The sequence below is a fragment of the Theropithecus gelada genome, chromosome 12 (genome assembly GCF_003255815.1).
Source record: "Theropithecus gelada isolate Dixy chromosome 12, Tgel_1.0, whole genome shotgun sequence".
In the NCBI taxonomy this organism is placed as follows: domain Eukaryota; kingdom Metazoa; phylum Chordata; class Mammalia; order Primates; family Cercopithecidae; genus Theropithecus; species Theropithecus gelada.
This window is the reverse complement of record NC_037680.1, coordinates 51308562-51322338: the sequence shown is the minus strand read 5'-3', so window position 1 is coordinate 51322338 and position 13777 is coordinate 51308562. Positions and strand designations below refer to the sequence as shown.

The 13777-nt window shown below is 36.7% G+C and overlaps 1 protein-coding gene across 3 annotated transcripts in view; it reads left to right on the top strand.

Annotated features, from left to right (window-relative positions):
* Nucleotides 1-13777, top strand: part of CHN1 (chimerin 1) — a 200155-nt gene that overhangs the window by 53857 nt on the left and 132521 nt on the right. For all 3 annotated transcript variants that reach the window (XM_025405372.1, XM_025405368.1, XM_025405367.1), the window contains one exon: nt 4792-4851. Coding sequence is in view for 1 of the 3 variants with exons in the window: in XM_025405367.1 (XP_025261152.1) it covers nt 4792-4851 (60 nt within the window). In the remaining 2 variants the exon portion in view is untranslated. The remainder of the gene's footprint in view (nt 1-4791; nt 4852-13777) is intronic.

Here is a 13777-nt window from a genome sequence, read left to right as displayed (position 1 = left end):
CCGGGGTGGAGGTGGGAGGATTACTTGGGCCCAAGGGGTGTGGAGGCTGCAGTGAGTTTTGATCAGGACTCTGAACTCCAGACCCTGTCTCATTCATTTATTCATTCATATTAAATAAATAAATGCATTCTAACGATGACTTTTTATGATCATATAGATGGTTATTGTGTTTGTCAAATTCCGATCTTAGAAAAAAATGTGATTAAGTTGAACTTTTTGTTTATATTATCTTTACCACTCAGGCAGTTTTACAGTTTTTACAACTAGCTCTAAATAATCTTCAGTAAGATGTTTATTAATTGTACCTTAAGGACTTCATCTCTTAGGAGTCTTTACATTTTAGTAGGAAAAATTTTAAAGACTGATAGGCCTGTAATACCCTGATGTCATCAATAGAGACTGGAATTTTAAATAACTGAGGTAGGAGGCATTATTCAGTTTCCTTAATATTTGAGCCATGACAATCTTAGGCCAGATATATGTATACAGTTTAGAATTGATAATTGACAATATTTTCTACTAATACTCTTTGGGACCGATAAACTGTAATGCTTCAGCATCTCCGTAATGTGACTTAAATTTAATTATTAAAAAATTCTTAAAATGGTAATGAAATAGACATGGGCTGAAATTTTAAAAATAATTAGGTATGTCAATTCATGTAAGGCGGTACACCCGTTGAAAGCTACTCAAGAAGTTCTAATTGTTCACTTCTGTAATAGATCTATAAAAGTAAACAAGATGATTTAATTTAATGTCAAAAGTTGCTACATGTTAGTGTGTTTTGTTTTTCCATCTTTGGCATGGTGGAATCTGAACAGCATTTCACAATTTGATTCTAGAAGAAACTTATTTTACCCATGCCTATCTTGTACTTCTTACTGTTAGTTCCACTGATCTTGTTAAAATGTAACTCTGAAGTCTTACAAATATAAACCAATAGGGAAATAAAATTAGCAAGAAGTCTAAGTTTTGGACTCTTTTTAAACAAATATGGTTTTATTGCTTTTCAATACTTGTTGTGTGAATTAAACCAGGAACCTTACATGTAATAAATGAGGCAAGCAAGCCAGATTAGGACTCTGAGACAGTAGACCGTGGAGACCCTGTCTATAGAGAGTAGCTCAAAATTAGCATCTTTTATTGTCTTGTTAGACTCTGGGTTCAATATTGCTAGATCTGAGTTTTCAAGAGAGGCTGGCATTCTCTTTTGCTTTTGTTGTCCTTAAGTTTCTTAATTTTTTGATGTTAAATACCTACTCAAATTTAAAAGACAGCAAACAAAACACATGTGGGCCAATTTTGACTTCAAGATACCAATTGTGATCTTTGGACTTGATGAACAATTTATTGTCTGTAGGGATTGAGAATTTCATTAATAAGTATATATGATTGACACTTCTAAGGTGATTGAAGATATTAAGTACTTTAATCATATATTCCCTCATCTTGAATTTAGCTATTAATTTTTGGTGAATCTTTTAATGATTGTGCTGATTTAAATTCAGCTGAGTTCCAATTCAGATTATCAGAAATTCTAAACTGAGAGAGAAGGGCCTGAATTAGACGTCATTACTTTGTATAATTTTTTAATGATCTTTTTGATAGGTGTTTTTTGAATCCAAATTTGTTATATTTGTTATAAAATATCCAAGACTTGATCAGGCACAGTGGCTCACACCTGTAATCCCAGCATTTTAAGAAGCCAAGGTGGAAGGATCACTTGAGCTCAGGAGTTTGGGACCAGCCTGGGTAAGATGGTGAAACCCTGTCTCTATAAAAAATACAAAAATTAGGCTGGTCGCGGTGGCTCACACCTGTAATCCCAGCACTTTGGGAGGCCGAGGCGGGCAGATCACGAGGTCAGGAGATCGAGACCATCCTGGCTAATATAGTGAAACCCTGTCTCTACTAAAAATACAAAAAATTAGCCAGGCGTGGTGGTGGGCGCCTGCAGTCCCAGCTACTCGGGAGGCTGAGGCAGGAGGATGGCATGAACGTGGGAAGTGGAGCTTGCAGTGAGCTGAGATCATGCCACTGCACTCCAGCTTGGGTGACAGAGCGAGACTCTGTCTCAAAAAAAAAAAAAAAATTAACTGGACGTGGTGGTGTGTGCCTGTAGTCCCAGCTACTTGGGTTCTGAGGCATGAGGATTGCTGGAACTCGGGAGGTTGAGGCTGCGGTGAGTTGTGTTTGTGCCACTGTACTCCAGCCTGTATGACAAAGTGAGACACTGTCTCAAAAAAAAAAAAAAAAAAAAACAGGAATTAAAAAAAGCGAGTCTTAAAGGTAGATTAACCATTGGTAACCACTGGTAGCCAATCAGGAAGCATTTGTCTAAAAGTTTCTCTTTATGAAACAGAGCTTTATCCTTTGAGACAATTAAGAGGATTTGAAAGAAACTGAAAAGTAAATAACCTTATGTGACTTAATGTTAAGAAAATACTGTACCCTTTGAAACTCTGATGAAACAAATTTGAAACCCAAATCAATTCTCATATGACAATATTGTCTCCCCTTTTTTCATAGTGGCTCATCTTAATGTATGCTTACTGAACAGGCAAATGCTTACTGCTGATAACCAGATACTACAGTATTTGTGCTTTGAGTCAAAATCGACATTTTACTTTCTGTATTAACTTTTAATGTTCTTCTTGACTATCATTCAGTTCTCAGAATTGGATTTTCATAGATGGCAGCACTTTCCAGAGCATTTTCTTGACAAAGGGAAATACCAATGTTTTGAGAATTACTGATCAAAGTAGAAATGTGAACTGAATTTTTGCCTTATGATTACCAATATGGAGGAATGGACTTGAAGAATCTTTTTTTTTTCTTTTTACATTTTTTAGAGACGGGGTCTCGCTATGTTGCCCAGGCTGGTCTCTTAAGCTCAAATGATCCTCCCACCTGGGCCTCCCAAAGCGCTGGGATTACAGGTGGGAGCCACTGTGCCTGGCCCTTGAAGAATGCTTCTTTCTTACAAATCATGTTTTGGCCGCTTTTAAGGAGGGTGGAGATTTACACATATCATGGGGTGATACACATGTACTTTTCATTATCAGGGCCAGACAAATTTGACTTTAGTGCTTTTTCTTCCCTTTTCTACCTCAGAATTAACTCTCTTTGTGTCATCTCGTAACAATATATAAAACTGTATCCACAGGAATATTTCTTATTAACTCTCTCAATGAAATATGGGTACCTAAAACTATTTTAATGTATTACTTCTCTTGGGGACTTTTGCCATCAGGAGAAAAAGGTAAAGGAACACATTTCTACCAGTAGAATTTAAACATTACTGATGAAGTGGCTTTGTGTTTGATTTTTAAACAATAAAGCTGTATTTTCTCAGTTCCTTTTAAATTATAGCATTGCTCTGATAACTATGTTTTAGTGAGGAACTCAAGATGCATCCTAGTAATCAAGTATTATTATAAAGAATTTTATGTATTAATACCAGTCACCTATGCATAATAATGAGTAATTTTCATTGAGCATTTACTGTGAGCTAGGGACTATTTTACATCTTTTACATAAATTATTTATATCCTTATCTGTGAAGTAGAAATTATTATTAATCCCATTTTGCAAATAAGGAAAATGAAGGCACAGAATGCAGTGTTAGTGACAGAGCCCCAGTGTTCAGACTCCAGATTGTTTGATTCAAGAGTTCAAATTCTTAACCACAGTGCTGTATCCCCTTTGCATAGAAGTACACATGGTGATTGTATCTGTGTGTGTTCACTGTGTGTGTGTGTAGAGAGAGAGAGTGTATATATACACACACATTTATATGTACACACACAGGCTAATTATGTATGTGTGTATATATGTATAGTCTTAATTGCATTTATTCTATATATGTTCCTATGATGTAGATGAATCAGTGTGGTCAGAAGTAGAGTCTGTGTAATAATATCCCTTTGAAATCTGAGTCATCTGTTACCTGATGGCCCCAGATTACTGGGTAGTTTGATGTTATGTTGACAAAATATCTTAAGTATTTAGAATATTAAATTATATGTGATTATATATGTAGGAATAGAAAAAAATCTCTAAGAGATAAACTTAGACATATGTAACCACACATCCTATTCATTCTTTTTTCATTTTAAATAAAAAAGTCTGAAGTGAGGCTAGAAGGAAGTCATGGTATCGGTATAATTTTCACTGATACATTTTCATATGCCCTGAAAATGATTCACTCTTTTGGCAAGTTATTTGAATATCTGAATTCTTTCTTTTGCTATATTTGCCCTAGTTGAATAAGCAGTGGTAACTTTGGCTCAGAACTTTTGTTTTTAGGGAAAGAGGAAGATTATCTTTGAAGGTAGATGTTTGCAATATAAATAGGGGAGAAAAACAGTGTATCCGTTACATTTAGCCTGTAAATCTTGATTTTAGTTTCAAGCTTGACAATAACATGCTTTAAATATATGTATATATAACCATTATTGGTTTATATCAAAGACATCCTTTAATATCCCCACAAAGAATTGGGAAAAATAAATGACCAGATTTCAGAGAACAGAGCCAAATATCCAGCACTGACTTGTTACAAGGTAAAAAGACACTTATTTGGATTATGATTTTTCTGTTTGTATTGCTCCTGGGCTTTCACTAAATGTAGTTTTGTTTACTTTCTTTGTTTTGTTCATAACACCATTTAATAAATAAGGTTATACCAGTTTTCTTGTGAACATAAAAAGCAGCCAGGTTTTTATTTCTAATATATTGATAAGTTCTATGGAAGGGACATTGACACTTTTTGTTTCTACCTTCTCACAGTATATCAGCTACAACAGGAAGCCCCTCATCCTCGAAGAATTACCTGTACTTGCGAGGTGGGTGTAATGAAATTGCTACCAAAAAATGTCTCTCAAACATCTGTTTCCCAAACTTTCACCTTCTTCAGTGACTTGGTTGTTTGTGAGATAAACCACTTAACACTAATTGATATCATAAAATTATAACTTGAATACATTTTTCTTAATCCTTCTCATTTGATTTAACTTCCACTTTTTAGTGGACTGTTTGGAACACAGTATAGAATATGACGATATAGTTTTAAGGGTTGTTCGTATTCTTTTCAGTTAGTTCTTACATTGTTTTTTCATTGTTTAATATTCTTTTTTTAGAACAAAGTTTGAAGCCATCATTATAGGATTATTGAATTCTTTTTTACATTGAAATAAGTGTTTAACTTATGATTTTAAAAATGAACAAAAGATATGGATAGTTCACCAAAAAAAAGATATGATGTATGACAATATTTGTAAAGATGTTCAAATTTCATTGATAATAAGAGAAATGCCAATTAATATACAGAGAGATCATTTTTACTTTGCAGATTGGCAAAAGTTAAAAGCTCAGAATATACTTAATTGGCAAGCCTGTGAAGAAACAGGCACTTATGTTGCTGACTGGAATGTGACAGTGTAATTTTATGAGAATTTTGTAGTATCTACCAAATTATACCATCACCTACCTGTGACTTACCAGTCCAAATTCTAGGAATTTATCCCGATGAACCACCTGTACAAATATAGAATAACATATGCTCAAAGTTTTTCATTATAGGATTGTTAGTAATAGCAGAAAAAACCTAAATGTCTGTCCAGAGGAGACGGATTGAATAGAATAGAATACTAAAAAGAATAAGGAAGATTTCTATGTACTGATATGGAAAGATTTCCAGATATACAATGTGTATAGATATAGTGAGTATGGTCCCTTTTTCATACGAAAGAATAGAAAATAAAAAATATGTAGTCTGGCCAGGCAAAGCAGCTTATGCCAGTAATCTCAACACTTAGCGAGGCACAGGCGAGAACAGTTTGATCCCAGGAGTTCAAGACCAGCCTGGGCAACATAGTGAGAGCTTGTTCTCCACAAAAAGGAAAAGTATATTTATAGATATAGTTTATTTTTTGCAAAAGAGAAGCACAGAAAGGGTTAAACCAGAGACCAGTAAAATAATTATGATAAGGATTGGATGAAGAGCACTGTGGAGGAAATAGGGATGGGAGTGAGATTTTTCTAACTCTGATTTTATAGTTGTGACTTTTGACCCATGTAAATGGTCATGTATTGAAACAAAAAAGGTAAAGAAAAATGATTTTTAAAAAGCAAACCCAGCCGGGCATGATGGCTCATGCCTGTAATCCCAGCACTTTGGGAGCCTGAGGCGGGCAGATCACAAGGTCAGGAGTTTGAGACCAGCCTGGCCAACATGGTGAAACCCCGTCTCTACTAAAAATACAAAAATTAGCTGGTTGCGGTGGCAGGCGCCTGTAATCCCGGCTACTGGGAGGCTGAGGCAGCAGAATTGCTTGAACCTGGGAGGCAGAGGTTGCCGTGAGCCGAGATCGCACCACTGTACTCCAGCCTGGGCAACACAGCAAGACTCCATCTCAAAACAAAAACACACACACACACACACACACACACACACAAAAGCGAACCCTAAAATTCAAAACAAACAAGAACAAATGAGCCTTACAAATTCACGACGTAATCACCAAAAAAATAAACTTAAATAGCTTTTATTTATTTATTTAACTTTTAATTTTTTTGAGACAGAGTCTTTCTCTGTCACCCAGGCTAGAGTCCAGTGGCGTGATTTGGCTCACTGCAACCTCAACCTCCTGAGCTCAAGTGATATTCCTACCTCTGCCTCCCAAGTAGCTGGAACTACAGGCATGTGCCACCATGTCTGGCTAATTTTTGTATTTTTTTTATAGAGATGGGGTTTCACCATGTTGCCCAAGCTGGTCTCAAACTCCTAAACTCAAAGGATCCACCCACTGTGGCCTCCTAAAGTGTTGTGATTACAGGTGTGAGTCAGGGCACCTGGCCTTTTAAGTTGCTTTAAAAACTATATTTTAAATTGACACATAATAATTGTACATATTTGTGTAGTACAGAGCGATATTTTGATACATGTATACACTGTAATGATTAATTAGGGTTATTAGCATATCCATTACCTCAAATATTTATAATTTCTTTGTGTTGAGACATTCACAATTCTCTCTTCTAGCTAATTGAAAATATACAATAAATTATTTGTAACTCTTATCTAGGATAATTTTATATTTATTAACCAACCTCTCCCTATCCGTTTCTTTTCTCTACCCTTCCCAACCTCTAGATACCACTGTCTTGTTCATCTCCTGTGAGATCAATTTATTTAGCTTCCACATATGAATGAGAATGTGCAGTATTCATCTTTCTGTGCCTTTCTTATTTCATTTAACATAATGTCTTCCAGGTTCATCCATGTTGCTGCAAATGACAGGATTTCATTCTTTTTAATGACTGAATGGTATTCCGTTGTGTAAATAAACCACATTTTCTTTATCCATTTGTCTATGGATGGACACTTAGGTTGATTCCATGTTTTGGCTATTGTGAAAAATGCTGCAGTAAACATGAGAACACAGACACCTCTTTGACATACTGATTTCCTTTTCTTTGGATATAACCCCAGTAATGAGATTGGTAGTTCTATTTTTAGTTTTTTGGTGGAACCTCTATACCATTTTCCGTAATGGCTGCATTAATTTGCATTCCCGCCATCAGTGTATGAATTCCCTTTTCTCTGCATCTTTGCCAGCATTTGTTTTGTCTTTTTGATAGTAGCTATACTAACTGGGGTGACATAAAATATCTTATTGTGGTTTTGATTTGCATTTCCCTGATGTTTAGTGATACTGAGCGTTTTTCCTTATACTTCTTGGCTTAAGTAACTTTTAAACATATTATTCTGATTGTACAAACTCAGAGGGAAATATTCTAAGGACAAAATTTGCAAAAGGCAGAGGTGAGAAGACAGCTTGAACCCAGGAGTTCAAGACCTGCCTGGCAATATGGCGAGATACTGTTCTCCACAAAAAAGAAAAAAAATAGTTTATTTTTGCAAAAGAGAAGCACTGAAGGATTAAACCAGAGACCAGTAAAACAATTATCATAAGGAGTAGATGATCAGATGTTCAACATGTGAACATTTACATAGTTCAAAAGTCACAACTAGGTAAAAACAGACTTAGAGAAGTCTCACTCCCATCCTTAACTACATGTATAGTAATCTTGAAATTATTTTGTTTGTAATATAGGATAGAGCAAAGAAATAATTTTACTGGATTAGGGGGAACCAGGGTTCTTAGGAGATATTAATTAGGAGAATGGGATGAAATTAGAAAGTGTACTGTGGTATTAGTTTTGAATTGGTGGCATTAATATTAACTCATAGATTTAAAAAATTTGTTTTCTATCTCAGTCCAAGGAAAGGGCCTAGAAGCCCCAGTAAGAATGAATATATCCAGGGTGTAGATTTTGGGTTCCAAATATGGTTTCCTACCAAAAGGAGGCAATGTTCCTTAGAGAAGTTCCTGATTTCTTAATGGGGGGCAAAGAGGTCCTGGAGCATACCGTGTCGGAAAGCAAGAACGTGCTCAAAAACTGTTGGGGACATGTCAAAAAGGCACAGGAGCCTATTTGAAAGTTTCCTACCATCAAAACTTGAAACAATTTGAACATCTAAAAGAATAATGGTAGGTATGGATTATAACACATTATGTGAAAGAGAATTTGTAAGTCCATAATCGTACTTTAAAATTGAAAAAAAAAAAAAAACTCACTTTGTTACAAAGAGAGAAAAGGGGGAAATATAAAGTTGTTCGTTACAGAAGAAATGACACTTAAAATGTAGACGAAATATAAAATTACAAAATCACTAATTTGCACTAATGATTGACTCCAGGCAAGGATCATCAATCATTGGATGTTAAAACCATTGGGTGAAAGGCTGTAGGTGAACAGGATATTTACATGGTCTTAAGGTATGACAACACCAATTATGTGTTAATTGCAAAGAGAAAAATACACCTTTATAGTGGAGAGATCTGGTGGTCAAACTTAGCATTACCTGTAATGGGACAGACTGACACGTGTCTACTAAAGTGATGCAGTGAAACACACAGTATCACCTGTATAATATTTTTGCCAAAACTATTTAACTTAAATCTAACTATAAAGTATGAATCGGACAAGTTCAGAGTGCGTACATTCCATAATACATCTGCCCTGGGTTTATAAATCATGTCGTTATCACACACACACACACAAAACAGAACAGTGGTGGGACGATATAAAATTGAAGGAGACTAAAGAGACATGGCAATCAGATTCAAGGACCTTGATCGGGTCCTCAACTTTATACATATATTTTAAAGCTATAAATTTTGGGTACAATTGGATAAATTTGGGTATGGACTGTGTTAGGCAATATGGAATCATAATAACTTTCCTAGATGACACATTATTGAAAAACAATTACTTCTCGGCTGGGCGTGGTGGCTCACGGCTATAATCCCAGCACTTTGGGAGGCCGAGGTGGGTGGATTACGAGGTCAGGAGATCAAGACTAGCCTGGCCAACATGGTGAAACCCCATCTCTACTAAAAACACAAAAAATTAGCCGGTCATGGTGGCACATGCCTGTAGTCCCAGCTACTCAGGAGGCTGGGGCAGGAAAATTGCTTAAACCCTGGAGATGGAGGTTGCGGTGAGCCAAGATCGCACCACTGCACTCCAGCCTGGGCAACAGAGGAAGGCTCTTTCTCAAAAAATATATATATATATATTAAATAAATAAAAGAAAAGTAATAAAATAATTATTTTTCTGTTGATAAAAATGTTAAAATGGATTTTGTCATTGTGACATCTGTTTTAAAACACAATATAGCTTTGAAAATATATAGTTAGTTACAAAGAGAACCAATTTAGAGAATTAGGTAGGAGTTTCATGGGATTGTCTTTTGAATGTCCAGTTGCATTTTAGATATATGTAGATTTCCAGTCTGTGTATTTGTAAGCATAGAATAAGTATGAGGTACTTGATTATTGCCTTTCATTGCTACTATGCTGTGATCAAGGATGATTAAACAATTTGCATGTAATGGGAATTTTAAAAATGCTTTTTAATAAGATGTTTCATTTTGTTTCATGTTCTCTTCAGACATACTTTTAAGTATGTGAGAAACTGAAGGTGAGAAATTGGCAGTACTTTGGAAAGTCCTGAAGTATTTATTAGTAAGACTATTATCTTTATTGAAAAACAGCTATATCATTCCTTTCTTAAAATAATTTGAAGCCACACAAATGAAGATGTAATAAAAAGAATAAAGAAAAGTTGAGGAAATAAAAACAGCAAAATGCCAGTAGATTGCAGTGCTGATTGAGGATCAATGTAATTGCGTGAAAAGTGTTTCACAGTTATAAAGTATATAAAACTCTGAAGGCCAGTATTATCCAGTTTTTTCCTGAATTAAATTGTTCTTAAAAAATTCATTTGGCATGACATTAAGGTATGATAAATCAATGGAACTGACTTTTAAAGGGCTAAGCTGATGTGGTCAAAGTAGATTGCTTTCTGGTGATTCACCCTGATGCAGAGACACAAGATAGAATAAGATATTGGAGGAAGAGATGGATGTTAGAGTCTCTGAAAATAATTTCTTTTTATTTACCTTTCCTCTATGATTGACTGAATGCTGCTATCCCGTGAGGAACTAGACCAGTTGTATTCTCTCCTTTGGTTAAAAGCAGGCATGAAAGCATTGAAAAACCAGAAAAGCAAATTGTACAAGTGACGTTTTCCTACTGAAATTGAGCAATGTATTCATCATTTCCACTTTGTAATATAAAAAATATTTATTGTATTAACTTTTCACAATATTTTGTGAAATATTTATGTTTCACAAAAATATAAATTTTTTGTAAATATTCTATGTTTGTTTATATTTTAAAATATTTATATTTTTTTCTCCAAAAAATAGCAGTCATGTTTTAATGACTAAATTGGTGGGCAAGGAATGCTGTTCAGAATGAAAAGATTTACTGTGACTGACTCTCCTTGTACATTGTAACTATCCTTACATATTCACAGCTTATAGTCTGTTTGTTATTTCATGTTAAGCACCTGGTTGAATTCAAGTAAATGTATATATGTGTATATATGTGTGTGTCTGTGTGCACACACGCACACACGTGTATGTATATAGAGTGACTGAGTACACACAGGTATAAATTACATTGGTATAAACTATATCTATTTATTACATAGGTATAAAATCTATCTAATTCAGATGGAGATATGAGAGAAGCTCCATATCTTTTGTTCACTGATATTAATACAGTGTATTTGGCATCTGACCATTATTAAACATGGACCTTCAAAGTGGACGCATTTTTTCCCCTGCTATCCACACAGTGGGAAATGTAGTGATTTTTTTTTAAACACATAAAACCAAATTTCTATTCCCTATGATACATTTTTCAAGATAGTATTGCAGGGAGTTGGATAGCATTTTTTTTTTTTTTTTTTTTTTTTTTTTGAGACAGAGTCTCGCTCTGTCGCCCAGGCTGAAGTGCAGTAGCTCCATCTTGCCTCACTGCAAGCTCCGCCTCCCGGTTTCATGCCGTTCTCCAGCCTCAGCGTCCTGAGTAGCTGGGACTACAGGCCCCCACCACCATGCCTGGCTAATTTTTTTGTATTTTTTTAGTAGAGACGGGGTTTCACCGTGTTAGGATGGTCTCAATCTCCTGACCTTGTGATCTGCCCACCTCAGCCTCCCAAAATGCTGTAATTACAGGCGTGAGCCACCGCACCCGGCCTGGATAGCATTTTTGAGTACAGGTGCACATTATGGTAACAATGAGGTTGTCTTTCTCTAGGCTAAATGGGTAAAGTAGACTGAGGCTGGACAAAATGTACTGAAACGCAAGTCAGTGCTATTAATGTAATGAGAAATGTAGATAAAATTACACAATTTACACTGTATTCAAGTTCTAATTACAATACCAATTAGAGGAATACTGAGTATGTATTTTGGTAGCACATGTTTTATTTTTATTTACTTTTAATATTTTTTTTAGGTACAGATTCTTGCTCTGTTGCCTGGGCTGGAGTGCCGTGGCCCAATTTTAGCTCACTGCAGCCTTGCGCTGCCAGGCTCAAGTGATCCTTCTACCTCAGCCTCCTGAGAAGCTGGGATTGCAGGTGTGCACCACCATGCCTGGTTTTTTTGTTTTGTTTTGTTTTGTTGTAGAGACAAGGTCTTAATGTTTTTTTTTTGTTTGTTTGTTTTGTTTTGTTTTTTTTTTTTTTTTTTTGAGACGGAGTCTTGCTCTGTCACCCAGGCTGGAGTGCTGTGGCCGGATCTCAGCTCACTGCAAGCTCCGCCTCCCGGGTTCCCGCCATTCTCCTGCCTCAGCCTCCGGAGTAGCTGGGACTACAGGCGCCCGCCACCTCGCCCGGCTAGTTTTTTTTTTTGTATTTTTTAGTAGAGACGGGGTTTCACCGTGTTCACCAGGATGGTCTCAATCTCCTGACCTCGTGATCCGCCCGTCTCGGCCTCCCAAAGTGCTGGGATTACAGGCTTGAGCCACCGCGCCCGGCCGAGACAAGGTCTTACTATGTTCCCCAGGCTTGTCTTGAACTTGTGGGCTCAAGCGATCCTCCTGCTTCAGCTTCCCAAAGTGCTGGGATTATAGGCGTGAGCCACCGTGCCAGGCCAACACATGTTTTAAAAACATTTTTCTTCAGACCTACTTATAGAAGTAGGAAATTGACTGTAATCATTTTACTCACTTGTCTCCCGCAAGCAGATTATGTTCAGCACCTAGGTATGCTGACTGGTGTGTAGTATAGGTTGTTAAATGCTTGTAGAGTGAAATGAATGAATGAGATATCTTTATCTAATTTATTTTTCAATACAATGTTCTTATAATATGGCTTACAAAATGTGTGCATTAATACCTATATCTGGCCGGGCGCGGTGGCTCAAGCCTGTAATCCCAGCACTTTGGGAGGCCGAGACGGGTGGATCACGTGGTCAGGAGATCGAGACCATCCTGGCTAACACGGTGAAACCCCGTCTCTACTAAAAAAAATACAAAAAACTAGACGGGCGAGGTGGCGGGCGCCTGTAGTCCCAGCTACTCGGGAGGCTGAGGCAGGAGAATGGCGTAAACCCGGGAGGCGGAGCTTGCAGTGAGCTGAGATCTGGCCACTGCACTCCAGCCTGGGCGACAGAGCGAGACTCCGTCTCAAAAAAAAAAAAAAACAACAAAAAACCTATATCTGTTAGAGATGCTCTGGTTCTTTCTGTCACGTGTGTATTTGTTTATTCAATCAACATTCTTGGAGGGGCTGCCATCTCCCAGGCCCTCAGGTTTCAAGTCAAATAAAGCAAGATCCCTGTCCTGAAGGAGCTTCCAGTCTAGGTGGGGAACGGAGCAGTAGCTCAACCTTTACTTAGCATTGAAGCACAGAGTTGGTAGTACTTACCTTGATACATATGTATGCAGCTCCTCTGGCCAAGGGCAGAGTACTTGTGGGAGAGTGGTAAAAGATAAGTCTGGAAAGCTAACCAGGCATTAGTAATAAAGCGTTCTATGTCCTAAGCTTAGAGTTTAGACTATAGAAGTGAAAGTATTTTAAGCAGGAGAAAAACATGATTGATTAGGCTTAGAAAGAACATCTGGCTTCAGGGAAGAGGATGGATATTTTAGAGACAAAAAAACTGGTTTAGGAGGCTATTATGATAGTCCTTGTGATAAGTGGAAAGAACCTATAAGACACTGGTTCTGAGAATAGTCAAGAGGAATTAGGAAACAGGAATATTTAAAGCAGTAGAATTCTCAGGACTTGGTGACAAGATGGTCATGGGTTGCATGGGAGTCTAGTAGATTTTCAGGAACCAGTCAA